The 23,434-nt window shown below is 35.6% G+C and overlaps 3 protein-coding genes across 6 annotated transcripts; 2 read left to right on the top strand and 1 right to left on the bottom strand.

The window, feature by feature from the left end:
* The first annotated feature begins 11,225 nt into the window (after positions 1 to 11,225).
* Positions 11,226 to 14,499, top strand: LOC140880541 (calcium-dependent protein kinase 34-like). Its single transcript, XM_073285085.1, has 8 exons — positions 11,226 to 12,099; positions 12,726 to 12,869; positions 12,961 to 13,113; positions 13,211 to 13,326; positions 13,410 to 13,577; positions 13,673 to 13,800; positions 13,929 to 14,028; positions 14,105 to 14,499. Exons 1-8 carry the CDS (start codon positions 11,433 to 11,435, stop codon positions 14,207 to 14,209), a joined length of 1,581 nt encoding a protein of 526 aa, XP_073141186.1. The 5' UTR covers positions 11,226 to 11,432; the 3' UTR covers positions 14,210 to 14,499.
* Positions 14,500 to 14,544: 45 nt separating this feature from the next.
* On the bottom strand, positions 14,545 to 15,781 carry LOC140885130 (uncharacterized). Its single transcript, XM_073292064.1, has one exon. It carries the CDS (start codon positions 15,768 to 15,770, stop codon positions 14,703 to 14,705), a length of 1,068 nt encoding a protein of 355 aa, XP_073148165.1. The 5' UTR covers positions 15,771 to 15,781; the 3' UTR covers positions 14,545 to 14,702.
* Positions 15,782 to 19,005: 3,224 nt separating this feature from the next.
* Positions 19,006 to 23,380, top strand: LOC140880544 (hydroxymethylglutaryl-CoA lyase, mitochondrial-like). 4 transcript variants are annotated; one of them, XM_073285086.1, is made up of 9 exons: positions 19,006 to 19,351; positions 19,642 to 19,820; positions 20,560 to 20,752; positions 20,891 to 21,070; positions 21,173 to 21,253; positions 21,330 to 21,493; positions 21,574 to 21,710; positions 21,820 to 21,935; positions 22,594 to 23,380. In XM_073285086.1, exons 2-9 carry the CDS (start codon positions 19,651 to 19,653, stop codon positions 22,843 to 22,845), a joined length of 1,293 nt encoding a protein of 430 aa, XP_073141187.1. In that variant the 5' UTR covers positions 19,006 to 19,351; positions 19,642 to 19,650; the 3' UTR covers positions 22,846 to 23,380. The 4 variants fall into 4 exon arrangements, with proteins under 4 accessions (XP_073141187.1, XP_073141188.1, XP_073141189.1 ...); XM_073285087.1 differs by lacking the exon at positions 19,006 to 19,351 and adding an exon at positions 19,359 to 19,492; XM_073285088.1 differs by lacking the exon at positions 19,006 to 19,351 and adding an exon at positions 19,454 to 19,568.
* The last annotated feature ends 54 nt before the right edge of the window (positions 23,381 to 23,434 follow it).

Raw genomic sequence — 23,434 nt, forward strand, 5'->3', positions numbered from 1 at the left:
AACATATACATATTACATAATACTGTAATCTTAATCATAATCGTAAGCAATAACGTTATTCATAATCATTACCCAATTGGTTTAGTTGAATAACAAAATTTGTTTTTATATGATGGTTTTTTATAAAAATTAAAAAAAGGAAAAACATATATGCTTTCTCTCAAGCAGGACAAATAAATATATATATATACTTTCTGTCAAGTTTTTAGAAAATTTTTAGCATATCTCTGATTATTGAATTGTATCGTAATCTCAGATTAAATTGTATATGATATTTTATTTTTGAGGCCGATGATGCTTGTTAGTTATGAATTATGAGAGGTCAGAGGACTATGGTTAAGCCTATACAAATGTTGGGGAAATAGAAGTCAAAACAGAGCCTTTTCAAGCTCAACGTAAATCGGTCGACAAAGAAATATATTCGGTCAATCGATCATTATATTCGGTCGGACAGCGGTCGATACGATAGCATGGCCATCCTCTGTGTTTATTATTGGTCAAATCATGTTGTATCACATTATATTGAATAGATTCTGGTCGCACATGATTATTCCAGTCTTAATCCAATGGTGAGAACGATACTTTCTTCTCTACCAAATGTCGCACTAATCAAAATCTTACATTATGAAAGGAAGGTAATCATGTTTATAAATTCGAATAATCACAATCATGACCTTTGAAATAATATGATACAATATCCATGGAACAAATTTCATAATAATGGAATTTAGGGTTTAGGGTATTCAATTTAGGGTTTATGGTTTTCAATTTAGGGTTTAGGGTTTAGCATTATTTGGGGTTTAGGGTTTCTTATTGCGGGTCCGGAGAAACCCGACAATTTCAAGCGCGCATCCCCAAAAAGACACGCTACTGAATCTGGATTCTATTCTTTATCGCTATTTTACTTTCGCGGTATTCGAGGTTATATAGCAAAGTAAAGTACAAATATTCACAGGATTGTCACGTGGCCTTCTCATAAATATCAATCGATCACGTCAAATATCAAGTTTTTAACAGTCGACAGCCAAATAATGATCAGTCACCTATTACATAGACGCCGATTGGTTAATAACATATACATATTACATAATACTGTAATCTTAATCATAATCGTAAGCAATAACGTTATTCATAATCATTACCCAATTGGTTTAGTTGAATAACAAAATTTGTTTTTATATGATGGTTTTCCATAAAAATTAAAAAAAAGAAAAACATATATGCTTTCTCTCAAGCAGGACAAATAAATATATATATACATTATGTCAAGTTTTTAGAAAAATTTTAGCATATCTCTGATTATTGAATTGTATCGTAATCTCAGATTAAATTGTATATGATATTTTATTTTTGAGGCCGATGATGCTTGTTAGTTATGACTTATGAGAGGTCAGAGGACTATGGTTAAGCCTATACAAATGTTGGGGAAATAGAAGTCAAAACAGAGCCTTTTCAAGCTCAACGTAAATCGGTCGACAAAGAAATATATTCGGTCGATCGATCATTATATTCGGTCGGACAGCGGTCGATACGATAGCATGGCCATCCTTTGTGTTTATTATTGGTCAAATCATGTTGTATCACATTATATTGAATAGGTTCTGGTCGCACATGATTATTCCAGTCTTAATCCAATGGTGAGAACGATACTTTCTTCTCTACCAAATGTCGCACTAATCAAAATCTTACATTATGATAGGAAGGTAATCATGTTTATAAATTTGAATAATCACAATCATGACCTTTGAAATAATATGATACAATATCCATGGAACAAATTTCATAATCATGGAATTTAGGGTTTAGGGTTTTCAATTTAGGGTTTAGGGTTTAGCATTATTTGGGGTTTAGCAAATTTCAAGCGCGCATCCCCAAAAAGACACGCTACTGAATCTGGATTCGATTCTTTATCGCTATTTTACTTTCGCGGTATTCGAGGTTATATAGCAAAGTAAAGTACAAATATTCACAGGATTGTCACGGGCCTTCTCATAAATATCAATCGATCACGTCAAATATCAAGTTTTTAACAGTCGACAACCAAATAATATTACTCCAAATAAGACACGCATACCGAGGGCTCAGCACGCATGCGCATGCTGTTTGTGCAACCCGAAGACGACACACAAATCGAGGTATTTAAAAACCGCAATTATATTTATTTTTGTCCCGTTGTTCATTTTTTATTTTTTTCTTTTGTCTGCTGGTTACTAGGTTCCCTTTATAACTTAATGTTATTATGATATTATTATACATATATAATGTTTATAGGCGAAATTCGTTAAAAAGGCCGGTACACGCACTCTGAGAGGCTCTGAACTCTCATCGTCTGTCTTTCTTCCTTGACATCTCCCCAGAATAGTATCTATTTTCAAAATACGTATTATGGGTTCCATCAGTACTGATAGAATTTTTTTCTCATTCCTATATCGTATTATTTCGTGTTTCCATTAGTAATTTGTTTTGTTTTTCTTGCATTGTAATTTTAAATAGTATCTATTTTCCACTATGTTGTTTATGTTGGTAATACAAGAAGAGTCCTTACGGACCTTACCTGTGTGTAACTGGGCTTCCATCAGTAGGGTTTAATTCATTTGTTTTCATAAAGATAATAATAATGATAATAATAATAATAATCACGTGTAAACAGTACTTACGAAATTACGTTTACGATTAGTTCACCGAAGAGACGCCAACCAATAATAGCGTATTAATTGAGAACATGCATTCAAAACGTCCCATCGCATCGGCTACTCACGATAAGGATGAATACACATTTGCAACTTTCAATGTTTGTCTATAAATAGTGCATTTACGTGTTTACGTAATATTACGTTCTGCTCAAACTATTGCACTCTACTCTTTATTTTCTTCTCCTCTCTCGCATTCACTTTCCAATGGCAGGCGAAGGTTCCAACGTCAACCACTACATACAACATGTGAAGAGGATGTATGAAGACTTTGTCTATGAGAAGACAATGTCTACATAGTCGAAGATTGAGGAGCTGAGGATGTACAGACAAGCGCCAATACCTCCTCGGCGAATGTCAGACGCCAGAAGACTTGATCGCATAGAGGAAAAATTTAAGAGGAAGCTCCGCATTTCGAATTCCATGGACATTTTCAAAGATGAAAATGTTCTCCGTTTAATGTTAATGAAAAAGTCTAAACATGTTAGGAAAATTTTTTACTCTTACAATTTTATGAAAATCGCCTATGATCACCCTAACTCTGACTTGCACTCTTGGGTTGTTGAATGGAAACATTCACTACTTCAAGAATTAAGGTTGTAAAAATTTCATTTTATTATATAAAATTATGTTTCGTTAATGAGTTTTTCGTTACACATGCGTTGATAATTCTTGAAACTGTAATGAAGATAATAATAACAATACAACCAAATTGTCAACAGTCTTAGTTAAAAATATTATATTTAATTATAAACGGTCGTCGATTGTGAATGAAGGTTTACTTCACATAATAAGCGGTCGTCGATGATTTTGCTACCGAACGGAGAATAATTAAATAATAAAGAATGCCCTCGGTCGAATGTGAATAACGTCGGTCGACTCCATATATTAACCGGTCGTCGCGGATTTAGCTATCGACCTACTAATTATATTCGTATTCAATGTTTAATAATTTATTACGATCTAAAATACGTTTTATATTTTACTTATATTAAATCTCATATCAACAATCTATTATTGTTATTATATAAATTATTTTTTTGTATTTGTTCTGTTAGATTTTTATTGTGAATTATGACGAAAAAAAAAAGAAAATCTTAATCTACAACATTCACATTCACCGCCCCTATGTTTGTCTATAAACAGTGCTTTATGTCTATGCAAATCCATCGAATGGTCACGCGACTGTTCGGGTTCCCAAACTCTTCATTAACCTACCCTGACTTCTTATTTCTGATTATAAAAGCACAACATCTGTGATCATTTTGAAACAAACAAATCGAAGGTTAAGTTTACAATATGAGCAAATATGGACGGAGCAAGTTCTTTAAGGTGATCACCCACGAAGCAGATTATGCCAGAAGCCTCGGAATTTTCAACTTTCTCTTGCCATTCCGAGCAAAGTTTAGCGGTAATGCAAATAGAGTTATTTGTCACTCAGATTGAGAGAGACCTATATTCTATCTTTTACTCAGATTGACACAAACTCTCTTTGCATGATCATGGTTCGTGAAAGACATGGTACCCAAAAACTTTGCTCGGAATGGCAGGAAAAATATGGAACATTATCAAGGTGTTGCTGCCTGTTGGGGATATCAAAGAATACCTTAAACTTGATTATGCTATCCTCAAGATTGATCATGGTTCTTTAAGGTGATCACCCACGAAGCAGATTATGCCAGAAGCCTCGAAATTTTTAGCTTTTTGTTGCCAGTCGGAGCAAAGTTTATCGGTAATGCAAATAGAGTTATCTGTCACCGAGATTGAGAGAGAACTATATTATATCTTTCACTCAGATTGATAGAGAACTCTCTTTGCATGATCATGGTTCGTGAAAGACATGGTACCCAAAAACTTTGCTCGAAATGACAGTAGAAACTGAAACATCCTCATGGTACAAAAGTAATTTTTATTATTTTTTTTGAAAAGTTGTACAAATTTAATTATAATTATACATATTAAATAAAACAGGAATCCGGTCGATCGAAGGTCCAATCGGTCGACTCCATATAATAATCGGTCGTTGATGATTTTGCTATCGACCAGATTATAATTACATATATCAATTGATTAAAATAATAGTTTTTATATTTCTCGTCCTCCTAATAATATTCGTACTCATCGTATTAGTTTACAATTATAATTATACATAGTAAATAAATAAATAATGCCTTCGGTCGAGTGTGAATAACGTCGATCGATTCCATATAATAATCGGTCATTGATGATTTTGTTATCGACCAGATTACAATTACATATATCAATTGATTAAAATAATAGTTTTTATATTCCTCGTCCTCCTAATAATATTCGTACTCATCGTATTAGTTTACAATTATAATTATACATAGTAAATGAATAAAGAATGTATTCGGTTGAGTGTGAATAACGTCGGTCAACTCCATATAATAATCGGTCGTTAATGAGTTTGCTATCGACCAGATTACAATTACATATATCAATTGATTAAAATAATAGTTTTTATATTCCTCGTCCTCCTAATAATATTCGTACTCATCGTATTAGTTTACAATTATAATTATACATAGTAAATGAATAAAGAATGCCTTCGGTCGAGTGTGAATAACGTCGGTTGACTCCATATAATAATCGGTCGTTAATGAGTTTGCTATCGACCAGATTACAATTACATATATCAATTGATTAAAATAATAGTTTTTATATTTCTCGTCCTCCTAATAATATTCGTACTCATCGTATTAGTTTACAATTATAATTATACATAGTAAATGAATAAATAATGCCTTCGGTCGAGTGTGAATAACGTCGGTCGACTCCATATAATAATCGGTCGTTAATGAGTTTGCTATCGACCAGATTACAATTACATATATCAATTGATTAAAATAATAGTTTTTATATTCCTCGTCCTCCTAATAATATTCGTACTCATCGTATTAGTTTACAATTATAATTATACATAGTAAATGAATAAAGAATGCCTTCGATCGAGTGTGAATAACGTCGGTCGACTCCATATAATAATCGGTCGTTGATGATTTTGCTATCGACCAGATTACAATTACATATATCAATTGATTAAAACTCATTCATACTGACAAAATTGATTTCTACTACAAATAAATATAGCGTACAATGCCAATTTTATATTGTTCGCATGAACAAATTAATTGTGTTTACATCAAATCTCATCAATAGCTGGAAGGGACCAGTCATTGAGCCAAATCGCTATGGTCAAAATTTTTTTGAGATCGGCAATGACATCATCATTTAGTTGATATGGATCGCCATTGCTCATCTCAGCAGCAATTGACCTCAAAGCATACACACCACACTCGCCACTGCACTTAAAGAAGATAATTAGCTTTCACTATAGACCAAATATTACTTAAACATTATAGTACAAAACATTGATGAGAAGTAACGTAAATGGAAGACCTTGTTTTTTGCTGGGAAAATGCACACAACCTAACGCACGTCCAACTCCTTTCAGCACCTTCAAAATCCAGGGATCTCAGAGTTTCCGGGACCAAGCTAATCATGCCCTTCACAGCTTTGTCGAAGTTGCTCCGAGTTGTCGCACTTATATCTGAATCCAGAAAGTAAATTAGTTGTTCCTTGACGTAAACCATCATCATAACCCAATGGTTGGGTATATGGATAGGAGCTAGAACCAAACTCGAAGACCACCAAGAGGACGAGGGCCAATCTTCTACACATCCAGTAATGTAGCTTGTGAGTTGCTCAACGTCAATTGGGTTGTCCATGCTTGAGTACTCTGTTTGGAACAACTGTGCGAAATTAATGTTCATCAAAGAAACGTTCTCAGCTAATATTTCGGGGTACAACTTCTGTAAGCTCAGGAGGCCAAGCATACACTCTGTCATATGCTGGATCATAAAAATATGTTAAAGGTATATATAAAACAAAATACAAATGCATGTAATGATAATTGAATCAAAATATGTTGACATGGGGCACTCACATCATATTCTAACCACTGTCCAGGGGTCATAAGAATACGAAAAAAGTTTCGATCATATTTCCCATGTTTCTGTTTGGCCCGAAATTTCCTTATCTCCATCTCAACCTTGGGCCAATCACGCCTGACTCTAAGCAAGTACCGCTTCTCAAACTCTTGACCTTGAGATGCAGTGTTGGCGTCATACATGGGTGCGTGAAAGGGGTGAAACGACAGATGATCTCAGCACCTTCCTCCTGCGCTCGGGTGTCAGGTGACTGAATACAATCATCTTCAGCTCATCCTCAACACAGTATTCTTAAACACATTGGAATAAATAAAATAGTCAACTAGATGAAATAAATGGCCCAAACCATATTTAATTAAGGACTTGAACCATACCGGTAGGTGGTGGTCGTCGAAATTGCAGTGTACTACATGCAGCCGCTTCTTCATCTGTCCGGGTTCCAAGCTGCGCATTAGGCGAAGTGATGACTAATCATCAAAGATTAAAACAAGTTATTTTAGTATGTTGTTAGGATCACAAAAAGGGTAAGGAATTTGAGATTTGAGGATCGAAAGATGCAATTGATCTAAGAATGTTGTTTAGAGTACAAAAAAGTAAGGGATTCTAACATGACGAACACGTACGTGGTTCATGCTGAGGTGGTGACTGAGGATCCTTTTCTCTTTCCTCATTGGAAGAAATTCCTTCTGTATAGAAAAATAAATAAACAAGTCAACTAGATGAAATAAATGGCCCAAACCATATTTACTTCATGACTTAAACCATACCGGTAGGTGATGTTCGTCGTAATTGCAGTGTAGAATCTGCAGCCACTTCTTCATGATTTTTTGCCTGACTGACGACTAGTGATCAAATATTACAAGAGTGATTTTAGGATGTTGTTAGGATCACAGAAAACTTGGAGATTCTAATACGTCGGAACACATACATGGCTCAGAATGTGGGGGTGACTTCGGATCTGCATCACCATCCGCTTCTTCATCTGTCCGGGATCCAAGCTGCGCATTAGGCGGAGTGACGACTAATCGTCAAAGATTAACACAAGTGATTTTAGTATGTTGTTAGGATCACAAAAAGGGTAAGGAATTTGACATTAAGGATCGAAAGATGCAATTGATCTAAGAATGTTGTTCGGAGTACAAAAAAGTAAGGGATTCTAACATGACAAACACGTACGTGGTTCATGGTGAGGTGGTGACTGAGGATCCTTCTCTCTTCCCTCATTGGAAGACATTTCTTCTGTATAGAAAAATAAATAAACATGTCATTTTAGCATGTTGTTAGGATTCAGACGAATGGTATGGTATTTGGACATAAACAAAACAAATTCATACGTGACTGATGAGGTTTTGGCTGCTGCTGAGTGCTACTAGAAAAGACAGCAAGATGGGCTCGCAATATATCTTCCAACTCTTTCATCTTCTGTCTCATATCAGCAAACTCACCACGCATCTCAGCGACCTCACCTCGCACCTCGTTCATCTCGGCTCGCATCTCGTTCATTGAAGTTTGCATCACTGTCCCCATGAAATCAATGGATGTCTGCATGGCACGCATCATGTCTCCTAACATCTGAATTTCATTTGGCTTAGGCGGCTGCAAGCCACTGGCATTGATTGGAGATGGTGGCGGGATCGTGGAATTATTGGGGATATTGGACACCAGAGGGTTTGTCATCTCATTTTGGTTATCAGGTGACCGATCATGGATGTGTGACAGAGGGTTTCTCGGAGGAATATTCACATCCGGTGTATGAACAAAACGGGAAGGGGGACGCTGGCAGCAGTACACCTTCTTCCCCTGGGCCATAAAATCAACGATTTGATCAATCACATGATCTGGAGAAGGGTCTTCAAATATTCCAGTGCTGAAGTGTGCTGACATACGCTCCTTGTCAGTGGGAGCAAGGATCCCGACAATGACAGCCTACAAGTAATACTCATAATTTAATGCGAGTAATGGATTTATGAATGAATACCATATATCTAAGAGACAAAACAATTACTTTACTTACATTGTCAAGGGATTTGAAGCATGAATTAATTTCTTCCTTCTTAGGAGCATTCTTGCTGCTCCAGTCCTTCGTGCTCCAACAACACATACGCGGAAGTGGTAGACCAGCCTCATCTAAATGAGTTGCAAAACTGTCCACAACACCAGGTATGCATTCATAGGACAGGATCTGCAATTATATAACATTTCTATTTAATATATAAATATGATTCAAATGATATTATTACAAAAAATGACAAATCAAGATGACTTCTTACTTGTAATGGATTGATGAAACCTACAATGGTGTATGTGAGCGAATTCTTTTTTTTTTTCATGCCTTTCTTTCAATTTTTCACTTAAATTCATCGACCGCAAGCTAGAAAGGACTACATCATATGCGCAAGACCCCCAAGGATATCTATTAAAAACATCAAAGTCTTCCACTAACCTAAGCCACTCGGTGCCCACAGTCATAGATTGCCAAGTTCTCTTGGTCAACAGAACACCAGCGACAAAAAGAAGGCACGCTAGTTTTAACTTCTCAAGATTGACCTCATCACCGCCCTCGCTGCTCAACACACCAAGCCTATCCTCCAAGTTCCGCACAAAGACCACATCCATATCCCCAAAATGTCTAGATTTAAAATCTAAATTCATTGGAATCTTAGGAATATCTTTGGAGCAGTTAAGTCCTGAGATCAAACAAAACTCTAGTTTTGAAAATCTTATAGGCCTCTTTCGAATCACCATCCAGAATTCATTTCTCGGTGAGTCTAATGTCTGCCTACTTATCAAATACCATAACAAACTCTCAGACAATTTATAACGATTTGCACTACATATCAGGTGACCAAATTGTGTTCTGCTCATCATGACTTCCATCTCGGCCGGATTAAGATACTTCATTATCTTTTCAGAAACATCTACGTACCGTCCCAATGTAGTCAGTTTGCAAGAAAAACGATCAACTTTGAACCTTTCCTTTTAAGAACAACCTGAAAATGTATTAAATCAATGAATACCTACTTACGACTTAAATCAGAAGAAATAAATGTTCAAAAAAAGTCAATATCAAAATAATAAGTTAAATGAATCAGTCGAGATTAAAATATGATACAGTCGAGTCAAGAAAGATATCGGTCGGGACATGGTCGATAATTCCTGCTAAGTAATACAGTCGAGATTCATATCATCATCAGTCGATATATGAAGCAAATCGGTCGGAACATAGTCGAGATTCGTCCAACGTAATGCAGTAGAGATTCATATCATCGTGCTACGTAATACAGTCGAGATTCATTAAAACATAAGTCGAGATATGAAACAAAACATTCGGAAATGGTCGAAATCTACTATGACTGTACTACTGTTTCCCTAGGAATGGACAAACATATGAAAATAGAAAAACCTAGGTTTCTCGATGACTTACAGTAACGTTTTCCTCTGCTATTGCTGCAATGCTGCTTGTCGAGAACGAAAGAGGTTACGGGGAGTAAAGGAGCTACGACGACGACGAAGAAGGGCTTCAACGGCGGTTCAATAGGGTTCCGTTCCGACGGTTCCGTTAAAAATTGAAAAGCGGACAGAGGGAAAATTTGGGAAAATGGAAATTGCAGTAAACCAATTAATTACATCAGTCGAGAAATCATTTACCGAGTCGAGGAGGGTTAAAATGGTTTGTATCTCATTTTGAATTTTTTTTATTCAACTTAAGATTTTTACTTAAGGGTAAAATTATCTTTTTCATTCTGAGGTCTATTTGCTCAAATAAAAATAAGACGGGATCCATATCCCTCATTTTCCCCTTAAATCTTGGAGGATTGGAGTTTTTGATTGCCGAGAGTTTAATCTCATCACTGTTGTTACATTATTAATTAGTTGACTTATGGCTTTAGCCAATTAACTTATAATTTTTTTCCCAATTTTTTTCATTTTTTACTGACGTATTGACATGATATCAAACATATCAATACTTTTCAATATCACGTGATTATTTATTATTTTACAACGTCACATAAGCATTCTGATGAAAAATAACTAAACCGAAATAAAAGTGCAAATTCTTGTAGTAATAATGTAAATCGACATATAATACGACCAAATTTTTTTTTAAAAAATATGCAAATTCCAAGGGAGAAATTTAATGCTCCCATTTGAAATTTTAAAGTTTTAATTTTTTTATTATGATAAAATTTTGAGTCGTTATCTTTCGTGCACTGAGTAAATTGTCGAGATCGAGCCAACACAATAACAATCAGGCTATAATAATCAATAAACCACACTTAAAAATCTTACATGACAAACTCGTTTAAGCAAAGTGTTGGCGAGAAAATCAAAGTGATGAGTATCGATTAAATGTTCATAGACAACTTTAAAGTTTTAATGAATGAATAAATGAAACTACATGTTTTGTTCTTATCCTTTTGCCATGATAGCAAAAGTATATAGAAAACCAGACGTTGAAAATGAATGGACCGGAAATCCCTCCAAACCATCGCTAAAACACAATAATGTGTCTGAATTTCTCCAAAATATCTTCAAAACAAAGAGAGAGAGAGAATTACACAAATCTTTCTTCCCTACGATCTCTCCATCCTCCTCCTCGATCCTTTTAGCTTAGCTTTCTCTCTGAAATCAATCTGCATGCATGCAAACATCCTTTCATCGTATATATATATATATATATAACATAATCCCTCAAAAAACCCGTCAAATTCTAAATATTCCTCCGGCCGCCGTACATATCCTCCTCCTCCATTAATTAATCAATTGTTCGATGGGTAACTGTTGCTCCGGGAGCACCGTGGACGATGGTCCACCGGAACCCACCTCTGGCGCAACGGTTCCGGACCAAATTATAACCTCCTCCACAACTCCGCCGCCTCGGGCTTCCCCGAACCACTCGACGAAGCCTTCGTCTAAGCCGACCCCAATGGGGCCGGTGCTGAACCGGCCCATGGAAGACGTGCGGTCCAGCTACACGATGGGGAAGGAGCTGGGGCGGGGACAATTCGGGGTGACCCATCTGTGCACAAACAAGCAAACGGGGGAGAAGTTCGCATGCAAGACGATCGCGAAGAGGAAACTGGCGAACAAGGAGGATATCGAGGACGTGAGGCGAGAGGTACAGATCATGCACCATCTCACGGGCCAACCCAACATCGTGGAGCTCAAAGGAGCCTACGAGGATAAGCATTCCGTGCATTTGGTGATGGAGCTGTGCGCCGGTGGGGAGCTCTTCGATCGCATCATCGCCAACGGCCATTTCACCGAAGCCGCCGCCGCCTCCCTGCTTAGGACTATTGTACAGACTGTCCATACCTGCCATTCCATGGGGGTCATACATAGAGATCTCAAGCCTGAGAATTTCTTGCTTTTGAACAAGGATGAGGATGCACCCCTCAAGGTTACTGATTTCGGCTTATCTGTCTTCTATAAACAGGGTATTACATTTCAACTTCATTCATTCTTTTATATATATATATATATATATATATAATTTCTTTCAAGTACCCACCTATCATGTACTATGTCCACCAATGATGTGTCATTATTCTATTGGATGTGATAAAGATGTGATAAATTGTAGGTCCAATAGAATAGTGCCACATCATTGGTGGACATGGTAGTGGGCATGATAGGTGGGCATTTGAAAGAAACTCTATATATATATATATATGGGAAAATTGTTTTTATTTTGGTCCTATATGTTTGTCGTTTTGCGATTTTGGTCATCTGTATTTTCAGATTTCAGTTTTAGTCGGCTGTCTTTATTTTTTTGACAATTTTAATCCCTTTTCCGATGTGGCGCTTATGTGGCACCAATGAAGTGCTGATGTGGAGCTGACGTGTACAGTATCACGTAAGCGTTTTCGAATAAAAAAGACTGAAATTGTCAAAAATCAGAACATACATGACTGAAACTGAAATATGAAAACATAGAGGACTAAAATCGCAAACTGACAAATATATAAGACCAAAATTGCAGTTTTTCCTATATATAATTACCTATATCGAATAAGGATTATCAGCACATGTTATATATGAAATGATACGTTCATTAATGTAGGAGAAGTTTGTAAAGACATAGTTGGGAGTGCATATTACATTGCCCCAGAAGTTTTGAAGAGAAGATATGGACCAGAAGTTGATATTTGGAGTGTTGGTGTTATGCTCTATATCCTTCTCAGTGGGGTTCCTCCTTTCTGGGCAGGTATGTATATATATATATATATCATTATATTGCATACAATGATCACTTGACTCTATGTTACGCGATGAATATGATCCCATTCATTTTGCAGAGTCGGAGAATGGAATCTTCAATGCGATTTTGCGGGGACACGTAGATTTTAGCAGCGACCCCTGGCCTTCGATTTCTAATGGAGCAAAGGATCTTGTCAGAAAGATGCTGAATTCAGACCCCAAGCTAAGGCTCACAGCCTTCGAAGTTCTAAGTATGATGATTAAAAATATCAGAATTGACTAGCTGTATATATAACATTCTTGATCATGAGAATTAAGTTAACATTCTTGCATGTTTGATGTTGTAAGATCATCCATGGATCAAGGAAGATGGCGAGGCGCCCGATACTCCACTGGACAACGCCGTACTTGACAGGCTCAAACAATTCAGGGCCATGAACAAATTCAAGAAAGTTGCACTGAGGGTACTATACTTATATAAATAAAACAGAAGATCAATTTTTTTGGCGATTTTGAACGAATAACAATAAATTTCATGGATCTGTAGGTGATTGCAGGGTGCCTGTCAGAGGAAGAAATCATGGGATTGAAGGAAATGTTTAAAGCCATCGATGTGGATAACAGTGGGACGATAACTCTCGAAGAACTAAAGCAAGGACTGGCCAAACAAGGGACAAAGCTAACTGAATATGAAGTTAAACAGCTGATGGAAGCTGTAAGTTTCCCATACAAACTACATATTTTCACTCTTGTAAATTTTTCTATGAATCATGGTAATATTTCTTTGTGTCATTTATTCGTCGAATTTAGGCTGATGCTGATGGGAACGGCACCATAGACTATGAAGAATTCATTACAGCAACGATGCATATGAACAGAATGGACAGAGAAGAGCATCTGTACACTGCATTCCAGTATTTCGACAAAGACAGTAGCGGGTAATGAATTATATATTTGCATAAAGACACAAAAAAAATATAATGTCATGACACTAAAGAAGGAATCTGTTCATAATTTTGGAGTTCATGAATCGACATTTTTATATCTTTTTCATCTTATGATTAAGGTACATTACTATAGAAGAACTCGAACAGGCACTCAGAGAATTCGGTATGCATGATGGAAAGGACATAAATGAAATCATTTCTGAAGTTGATGCTGATAATGTAAGCATTGAAATATTCGTAGTATGGTTTTTGTTGCAACGAAATTAGCGATTAATCAAATCGTTTGAATATATAGGATGGTCGGATCAACTATGATGAATTTGTTGCCATGATGAAGAAAGGCAACCCTGATGCAGCAGCGAATCCCAAGAAACGAAGAGACGGTGTCTTCACCGAGTAATTTAGCACAAGTTTAACATGAGGCGAAGATGGTAATGATTTATTAGGCTTGATATAAAGTCAAAGACGTTATTGTAACTGCAAAAATTTGGAGGGAAAATGTAATTAATTTGAGGCTACTTCTAATAGAAGTCTCTAAATGTGATTTGAGGGATTGTCAGATTGGTTAGTTTAGTTTCCATTTGTGAAAATTACAGTACTCGTGTGAAAGCTCTCTGTTAACTTGGAAAAATTGGAGCTACTTTTAAAGTTTCTTCTGTTATAGAACTTCAAAGAACAGAAATGATTGTGAATAACATTTATTAGAGCATTTATTCAATAATGTATTAGGCTTCTTATACACAAACATTTGAATGTTTACATAGGAAATATATCTATCAATCAAATAGATACAATAACTTGATGAAAAATGTAAGGCTGCAGGAGTCTTGGAATCACATATTCACATTGTTCTTGCAAATAATTTGCAACATTCATTTAATTCATCAGTTCACCTATTTCGGGCTTGCAACTCCGTAGCCTAAGCAAAGGGCGAACGACGTGGAAGGCTTGTATTCGACGACTGCCATGCTCTTATCAGAAGGCATCCTCTTCTTCCCACTCCCATTACCATTTTGCTTGAATTTAAAGCTCAACTTACTGAAATAACTTGGCTTTTTTGCCTCTGTACCTTTCTTTACTACCAAATTTGCACTCTTTTCCTTGCCAAATGATGCATACCTTAATAAAAATCCTTTCAGCTTCTGCACCTTAGTTTCCCCACTGGCCACATTTCCACCAACAACATTCTCTTTGGTATGCTCAAGTTCCACAGGCGTAGCTGGTTGTCCGAAAATGAATCCCCTGGGGCTCGCAGGCTCCTGTTGATTCAGCGCTTCTCTCGTTTGGTCTCGAACCCATCTTGCATAAGCAGAGCCCTTGAATTCCAATGGTCCACTATATCTATGTGTTGGGATATCTTCCTTATCATAAATATCTTTATTGCGAATACAGAGATCACTCGGGCATTTTGATACAATCCTGAATGGTGAGTGTGATCTTGATCGCCTGTGCTGAGATTTTTCTTCCCTCACTTTCTGCAAAGCCACTATAAATGGATCAAACCCGTCGTTCCAAGCATTTTTACGTCCGAATGGGAATCTGCACTCCATCCTCGGAGACTTAGGCGAAGACGCGAGGGACGTCGACCTTTGGCTGAAACTGTTGAAATCACTGTCATATTGAAGCCTTGGAGGAAGTTTCAGAGGCATGACTAGGCCATTAGAGAAGAGTTCATCGGCAAACGCCATCGCAGGAAGCGAATCCCCACGGCCTCGACTTTTCGGTTGATCTCCAAGTCCAATATCTTCTTGATCACCATTTGGAGAGCCTGAACTCGGCCTAATTTCCTCAAACTGCAGCTGGCCACTGAACATCTTGCCAGTTTCAAACTCGAAATCATCAACATTCCAGCCCGAATCACCCGTCTTCCTTCGGGGGCTAACCGGAGCGCTGCTGCTGCTTTTGGTGATCGGGTTTGGTGTATTAGGCGCAGTTACATAGACACTTGGGGAAGGAAACATTGCGGGTTGAAGTTCTGGTACTTCCATTTGGCCTTTCAAATTCTGTTTATGGTTCAATATGTTTGGTCCTGAATTTAAGCCTGCCTAACAATTATATCAAGCTAATATTCAAAGCTAGACAAGAAGCAGAAAGATGCTTGTAGGTGTCCAAAAGTGATCATTTTAATATTCTTCTATTTGACCAATCAAGATATCAAGTGAATAAAAGTCTATGACAAATTAAACTATAACTAACTAAAAATTCAATTAAATCTTCGTTTCAAACCAAATATTAAATTTGAGATGAGATCTTATGTTTTAGACTCAATTGTATCTATCTCTTTTCAAACTAAACACATTACATTCAAATTAAAATTTCCTAAAGTTTTAAAACATCTTTTAGTTTCTATCAATTTCCAATTTACAAAATCTTAGTCCTTCCTTAATTCAAGTGTTTCTTATTTATTATTTCTTTAGGACATCCGAAAAATAGTGGTGTACGTTTGAACATTGAAACTACTTTTCAACCAAATTTTCCGGTTTAATTGATGATCCTATACTTTGTACTTATCACCAACAAATGACAAATTTAAAGCAATATTTATTTACCGTTCTAAATTTTGTCATAATGGAAATTTGCAAGTAAAGACACGACAAAATTCAACTTAAAGATAAGTTCTGTTAGGCGAATACATTATAAGTTAACCTCATACTAATTTAGCAGTCAAGTTCAAAATTGACCTCTAACTTGAAGGCATCACTTGTCTCAACATCATCTCCATCCTTCTTTTCTTCCATCTGTTTTATTTTTCATTTAAATTCGTGCGTGTGCTTGTGACGATTAAGTTTTACAGGTAAAAGCACCTTTCAAATTTGGAATCTTGACGTTATATGAGTTATAAGTTATATGTCAATTTTTTCCTTTAAATTATTCGTAGCAATTAATAATAATAATAATAATAATTTTATTTTTATCTTATTAAAATTGAGATAGTCTTTGGTATATCGTATTACGACAACTAACCAACCAACCACCTTGCTCTATTTTGAAAACGTGGATTCACAAATGAAGAGAGGAAACAGTAGCCACATTCCGCTTTTAAATATGTGGAATCCACACATTTGGATATTAATAATAATTCGGTTTAAGTTTAGAAAATAACTCCTCCAATAAATATTTTTTTTTAACGAACATGTTTTTTTAACTGCTTAGTTGGTTTGTTTCTTGTTTTAAATTAATTTCAGCTTTTTCCCCATTAAAAAATTAATAATTGAAAAGTATATAATAATAAAATACATTGATTTAAAAAATCATATCAAAACAATATATTTTAAAATTATAATTTAGTTAAAAAAAGAACTAGTAATCTATTACTATTTAGGGTGGTATACAATAACTATCTTTTGTTATTTTTATGTGAATTTTTAAAATAACCTTATCCAATAAATAAATAAAAAAACTATTGAACGGAAATGGGATTCGAACCCTAGACTCGCTCTACTTTTCGAAATTTTAATTTATTTTCATATAATTTTCTCACAATTTTATACTTTATATTTGACATGTTTTAATTTCAAAATTCAAAAACTAACTCTTACATATGTTAACTACTTGAGATTAGTTTCTTATTTTTTTTAACATCCTCTTATTTTCTTTGTTTTGCTAACCTTACACCTCAAAGAAAAAAAATGAAAATAAATAAATAATAATAACAAAATTCTAACCTCATACTTTTGCGGAGGCCCCGGAGCCACAGCATGCACAACCAAAGTGGGCTAACAAGCCTAACAACTAGGGCCCCACATATTATGGTCCATCGGCCCAAGATATATAGAATCTTCATTAGAAGATATTCTTTATTTTTATTTCATTATCTCTTTTACATTTTTTTTTAATTTTAAAAATATCATTTATACTACTATTGCTACAAGAAACCTATAAAAAATATTTATGTATTCCTATTTAGAACAAAACATTTTCAACTTTTTTTTGGTGTTTTCAGTGCATGTTTGGAGTTATTTCTGTTATTTGATTAAAATGTGTCCCAGTTAATAATAAAATGATAATATAAAAATAAAATTATATCTTTAAATTTTGACTATATTTTTGTTATATAACTGGACTCTAACTCTTGTTATTTTTCACTTCAATACACATACATTATATATGCCATTGACATAATATATTTATATTTAAAAGTATTTCTTATAAATAGTTTACAATATTAAAGAGTAAATATTTCAAAATATTGTATTTTTGTGAAAATCCTAGAGATCATATCAAAATAGAAAAAAATTAAATATTTTATGTTAAATAAGACATAAATCAATCAAAAACTCAAAAGTATAGATAAAGATGAAAGAATATTTTATTAGATATAGTAGTCATAAATAAATAAAAAAATAGGTACATCTTGTATTATATATAACTAGTGTATTGATGCACACACGTGCTTATATAATATTTTTGTAATTAATTTGATTTATATTCAAATAGGAGTAATATCATAGTTGTAAAAATTATCGAGATATTAAAATATAATTTGAAATATCGAAATAAAAAAAAAAATAAAAGTGTAATATCTATATCACATAAAGACAATTTGGATATAAAAAAAATGGTGTCTAAAGGACAGATTCTTTATATAGAAGGAAACATAGTAACTAATTGTGACACATGTGATATACGTGATTGTTTTTTTAAAAATAAAATTAAATAAATTGAAATGATATGAGATGAGACGAGATACGAAAAATTGTAATATATGAAATCGAACAATGAAATGATATTTTCATATTTTTCAAAATATGAAAAAATTCTAGCAAAATATCAAAAGTTAGTTTTTTTATTCCAAAAAAAATAATAATTTAATGGTATAATATTTTTATTTGAAATTCCAACTTTCATATTTTGTGTCTGTGGACTTTGACTATGGCGCATTTCAACACTAAAACAACAATTTAAACATTACTTAAATCGACCGAATCTTGACTCAAAAGTTCCAAATTCCCTTTTTTTAATTGCAAAAACTTATCCAAACAAACTATTTCCAATTAAGAAAAAGAACATGTTTAATTTAAGGTAACATTAGGTTCGAAGAATTTATAATCATTGAAGAAACAACAATAAATTTTACATATAATAGAGATAGTGATATATATAAAAATAAAATAAAATAATTCTTAAATCTCACGCCAATATGAATATAATATATTTATTTCCTCAGAAAACAAAAGAAAAAGAATATGAATGTAGGACGGAGACCAACCGCCAACTGAAAATTACCTAACACCTTTCATTTACAATTACATCAATCTCCTCTTGTTTGGTGGCCATTGATTTCGTTCGAACAAAATCAAAATCTAGCAAACCCCAAATTCCATGTCAAAATCCTAGCGTCGATTGTTGTAGGGGATTCTCCGTCACGTATTCTGCGGACCCTTCTTTACTGTTTTGTCCAGTTGTCCAAATTCCCAACTAACCGCGGCTCTTATTGCTTTCCGTGTTTTACGAGGCCCCCAAAATACTTTGAAGAATTTCGGGAATTTCGAGATTCTTGGACTCCAATTTCAGAAAACCCAGATTTTTTTTGGGGTTCTAGGTATGATTAAACCTCCACTCTCATCGTTTGCTGTTCTTTCTTGGAAAAAAAAAGAAGTGTGGTTCATATTCTTCGTCCCTTTGTCGGTACTAATTTGATGAGTTATAAAAGAGTGAGGTTGCTGCTTCTCGTGGAAATTGGGTATTGAAATATATGTGGTTTGGTGTTCGTTAATTATTTTGTTCGGAGTTTATCTGTCGGCAGTGATTAGTATGAGGTTTGTGCACTAGTGAGTAGTGACCATCTTTTCATGGATGTGATTTTGTTTTGTTTTGTTTTTTTTTTGCCAGTTTTCCACTATGTCGAGTCTGGAGGAGCCTCTTGGTCTTGACAAGTTGCCAAGTTTGAGCGAAATCGATCGGGTTCGCATGTTTTCATCCAGGAATGGGTGCAGGCCTATTGGAGAGGATGTTGGAATGGGAAACTGCTGGATTGAAGGGAGAAGTTGCAGCTCATCAAATAGCTGCAAGTGAGTGTAATTTATTTGTTCTGCCAATCAAAATTCCGGGAAAAAGTGTTACCTTAAAAAAGTGATTCAGCGAGAATGAGATTGCTTGCAAATAGGAGAATGCATCAATGGAATGAACCGTTATACTTTGCTTAGCTGTTCTAAAAGGCGGCGCCTAGGCGCTAGGTGGTTGTCCGCGCCGATTTTTAGACTGCTGATGTCTTTTGAGTGCTATTTCATTAATCTGTCGTCTAGAACGCTTAGGCGGCTTGAAATCCGCTAAGTGACCACCTAGATCAATATATAATATATATTATTGATTTTTTTAATTTTAAACTTTTAAAAAAGATTATTTGACAAATTTTCCAGATGAAGACGAGGAATATGCATGCGATAATTTTGAGTTTGAATTCGATAAAGAGGAATTATTGGAAAAATATTAAGATTAACAAGAAGAATTAGATATTCAGGCTAAAAAGAAAAAACCGTCTCTGGCGAATTAGATATTATAGATAAAAACCATCTAGGTGAATTATATATTAAGGTTAAAAAAAACCGCCTAGGCCCCATCTACGTGGCCGCCTAGTCGTCTAGGCGCTAGGCAGTGGGTGACCGGCCGCTTACTGCCTATCGCTTTTTAGAACATTGGTTTCATTTATGAGTTTTTGCCTGAGGTATGTATTATTGTTGTATTCACTTGGAGGTGTTTTGATTGTTAGTGAGGAGTTTGAAACTCACTTGGAGGTGTTTTGATTGTTAGTGAGGAGTTTGAAGAGTACATGCAAGATCCTGCTATCACATGGAGAAGAAAAAGGAGAGATTTGCCGCCAAGAACTTCAAGTGTAGGCAGGAGCACCAACCCTCAAGGAACCATGAGTGACTCAAGATACTCACCTCACTATCAGTGTCGTGCTTACTCCAATGGCAAAGACACAGGAGAAACAGAATATTGGGTAATTACCTATCACAAATTCACCTGAAAATTCAAAAAAGCTTTTGTTGCATGGTGGACATTACAGCTGCAAGACACTTTGATAACTCTGATTTTTTTCCTTCAATATGATGACTGAGTTCTATCATACCACTTGTAGTTTTTCAAAGGCATTCCAAGATACGTGAAAATAGTGGAAGTTGGTCCCAGGGACGGGTTACAAAATGAGAAGACGATTGTTCCAACAAATGTCAAGGTTGAATTGATTCGGAAACTTGTTTATTCTGGATTATCGGTTGTCGAAGCTACAAGTTTTGTGTCACCAAAGTGGGTACCACAGGTAATAAATATTTTCTAAATCATTGTTTCAAGTTAATCTCTTGATTAATATCTGTACAAAATGCAAGTATGCCTATTGAATCCCTCTTATCCGCTGAAATAGCTGGCAGATGCGAAAAATGTAATGGCTGCAGTTAAGAATTTTGATGGTGTTAAATTGCCTGTTCTGACACCCAATCTTAAGGTCAGTGTTTGATTTGTTGCAGCAGTTCTCTTGTTGTCAATACAAGTTTTCTAATTTTTATATAATTTACTTATAGGGGTTCGAAGCTGCTGTTTCAGCCGGGGCAAAAGACATAGCCGTGTTTGCATCAGCTTCCGAGTCATTTTCAAAGTCTAATATTAACTGCAGTATTGAAGAGAGCCTTGCTCGTTATCGTGCTGTGACTACTGCAGCCAGAAAGCTTTCAATTCCTGTGCGCGGGTATAAATATTTGTTTTGTTCAAATGCATGAAATCACATATCTAAACTAAATTCATGAGTCTGACATTGCTATTCAACAGGTATGTCTCTTGTGTTGTTGGTTGCCCTGTTGAGGGTTCAATCTCCCCTTCGAAAGTTGCGTACGTGGCAAAGGAACTTCATGACATGGGTTGCTTTGAGATTTCACTTGGAGATACAATTGGAGTTGCTACGCCTGGTAAATGTCCGAACTAGATCATGTTTTTGGAACTCAGTTGCTTGATGTTTCTTGGCTTTATTCACGCGCAGTTTTGAGATCCTAACCTAATGAGTGTGTATTTGCATAGGTACTGTTCTTCCTATGCTTGAAGCAGTGATGGCTGTTGTTCCTGTCGAGAAACTCGCGGTTCATTTTCACGACACATATGGCCAATCTCTTCCCAATATTCTTCTGTCCCTCCAAGTGAGTAATTAATTTTCCCTTTTATCATGACTGCACAGACAGCTCGTCTGTGGGATTCTTTAGTATTCTTCGTCATATCAATAGTAGCGAACCCAAGTTTTTAGTTAAAACGGGGCGACTTAATATATTTTGGAATTCAATATTTTTTTTAGATAAATTTAAAAAGAAAATTATTTTAATTTCAATGGATAATATACCCCGCTCCACCTCTTGCTGTTTTTGGCCATGGCCATTGATTATTTTACTTCAAAGAAAAACACCATGTATATGAAACATGAGATAATTATAAGAGCTACTAATTACTATCCTGTGAATATCGAGTCCTTGAAGATGGAACGAGGTAGGGTAAAGTTGCCTAGTATGGATTCGGAATAGAGGCAAAACTAGTCAGTACTTGATTCGAGCTTGGGCTACTTCAGCGAATCATAAGTTGAGTTTACAAAGCACTTGATACAGACGTGATTCATAATTGAGTTTTCAATTGGCAACTGTGGTCGACTTGTCTCATTGCTAAATTCTAGGTGAGCTACAACACAGCTCGAGCTCGAATCACATAAACTGAGGGATGTCCAAGTCACTTATAAACTCTTGTTTCCTTGCATATTTGTTGTTCATATCAAGTGATTGACTCAGTTCCCTTATTTTTGTGGTTGAATAGATGGGGATTAGAGTAGTGGATTCCTCAGTTTCTGGTTTAGGAGGGTGTCCGTATGCAAAAGGAGCTTCAGGAAATGTTGCCACCGAGGATGTCGTGTACATGCTTCATGGTCTTGGTGTGACAACCAATGTCGACATGGGAAAACTTCTGCTAGCTGGAGAATACATCAGCAAGTATTTAGGCCGTCAGTCGGGCTCCAAGACTGCTATTGCACTGAATCACATCACTGCAGATTGCAGCTCCAAGATTTAAGATGATGGCCGCTGCTACCACGCACTTTCGAGAAAACTTAATATTTATGTTTGGTATCATATAATATTGGCAGTGTATTATTGTTGCATGCTACAACTCAACTGCAAGTTGACCATGATCCACAGCTGAGTTAAGTGATCAGCCCACATGGATTATAAGAGTATTAACATTTATAACGCATTTATCAATGTATTCCATCTCAAATCGTTTAAGAATTGGTTGATTCAAATGTCACAGCCACATCGCTATATTGCAAGATTGATGCTTTAAAATAAGGTGAGCTACCCTAATAAAACTAAAGTTCAGGATAGGTGTACACATCAAACTGGAGTTTGTGTGCTGATTCAACATTGTTTGGATAGCGCGAGTTTAATTCAGTAATCACCAGATTTTAGGTCAATCATTCTCTATCATAGACAGTCTTTTGTCAAACTATGCCAGAGTAAGATTTGTTCCATCAAGCACATGCATCGCTCCTTCTGAGTTTGTTTCCATCAAGCAACGCGTCTTCTGAGTTTGTTTCCATAAAGCAAATGCGTCGCTCGGCAAACCATGTTGCCCATCTGTTGGCTCAAAGAGTTCTTGGTTA

This window comes from Henckelia pumila, chromosome 2, assembly GCF_033568475.1.
Source record: "Henckelia pumila isolate YLH828 chromosome 2, ASM3356847v2, whole genome shotgun sequence".
Classification (NCBI taxonomy): Eukaryota; Viridiplantae; Streptophyta; class Magnoliopsida; order Lamiales; family Gesneriaceae; genus Henckelia; species Henckelia pumila.

What these genes read in the sequence shown, in the direction of transcription:
- LOC140880541 (XM_073285085.1), top strand. Translation starts at nt 11,433, where the DNA reads ATGGGTAACTGTTGCTCCGGGAGCACCGTGGACGATGGTCCACCGGAA. An exon ending in TTAAACAGCTGATGGAAGCT is followed by an intron (nt 13,578 to 13,672) that starts GTAAGTTTCCCA and finishes CGTCGAATTTAG; the next exon opens with GCTGATGCTGATGGGAACGG. An exon ending in CTGAAGTTGATGCTGATAAT is followed by an intron (nt 14,029 to 14,104) that starts GTAAGCATTGAA and finishes TTGAATATATAG; the next exon opens with GATGGTCGGATCAACTATGA.
- LOC140885130 (XM_073292064.1), bottom strand. Translation starts at nt 15,770, where the DNA reads ATGTTTCCTTCCCCAAGTGTCTATGTAACTGCGCCTAATACACCAAAC.
- LOC140880544 (XM_073285086.1), top strand. Translation starts at nt 19,651, where the DNA reads ATGTCGAGTCTGGAGGAGCCTCTTGGTCTTGACAAGTTGCCAAGTTTG. An exon ending in TTCTGACACCCAATCTTAAG is followed by an intron (nt 21,254 to 21,329) that starts GTCAGTGTTTGA and finishes ATTTACTTATAG; the next exon opens with GGGTTCGAAGCTGCTGTTTC. An exon ending in CTTTCAATTCCTGTGCGCGG is followed by an intron (nt 21,494 to 21,573) that starts GTATAAATATTT and finishes GCTATTCAACAG; the next exon opens with GTATGTCTCTTGTGTTGTTG.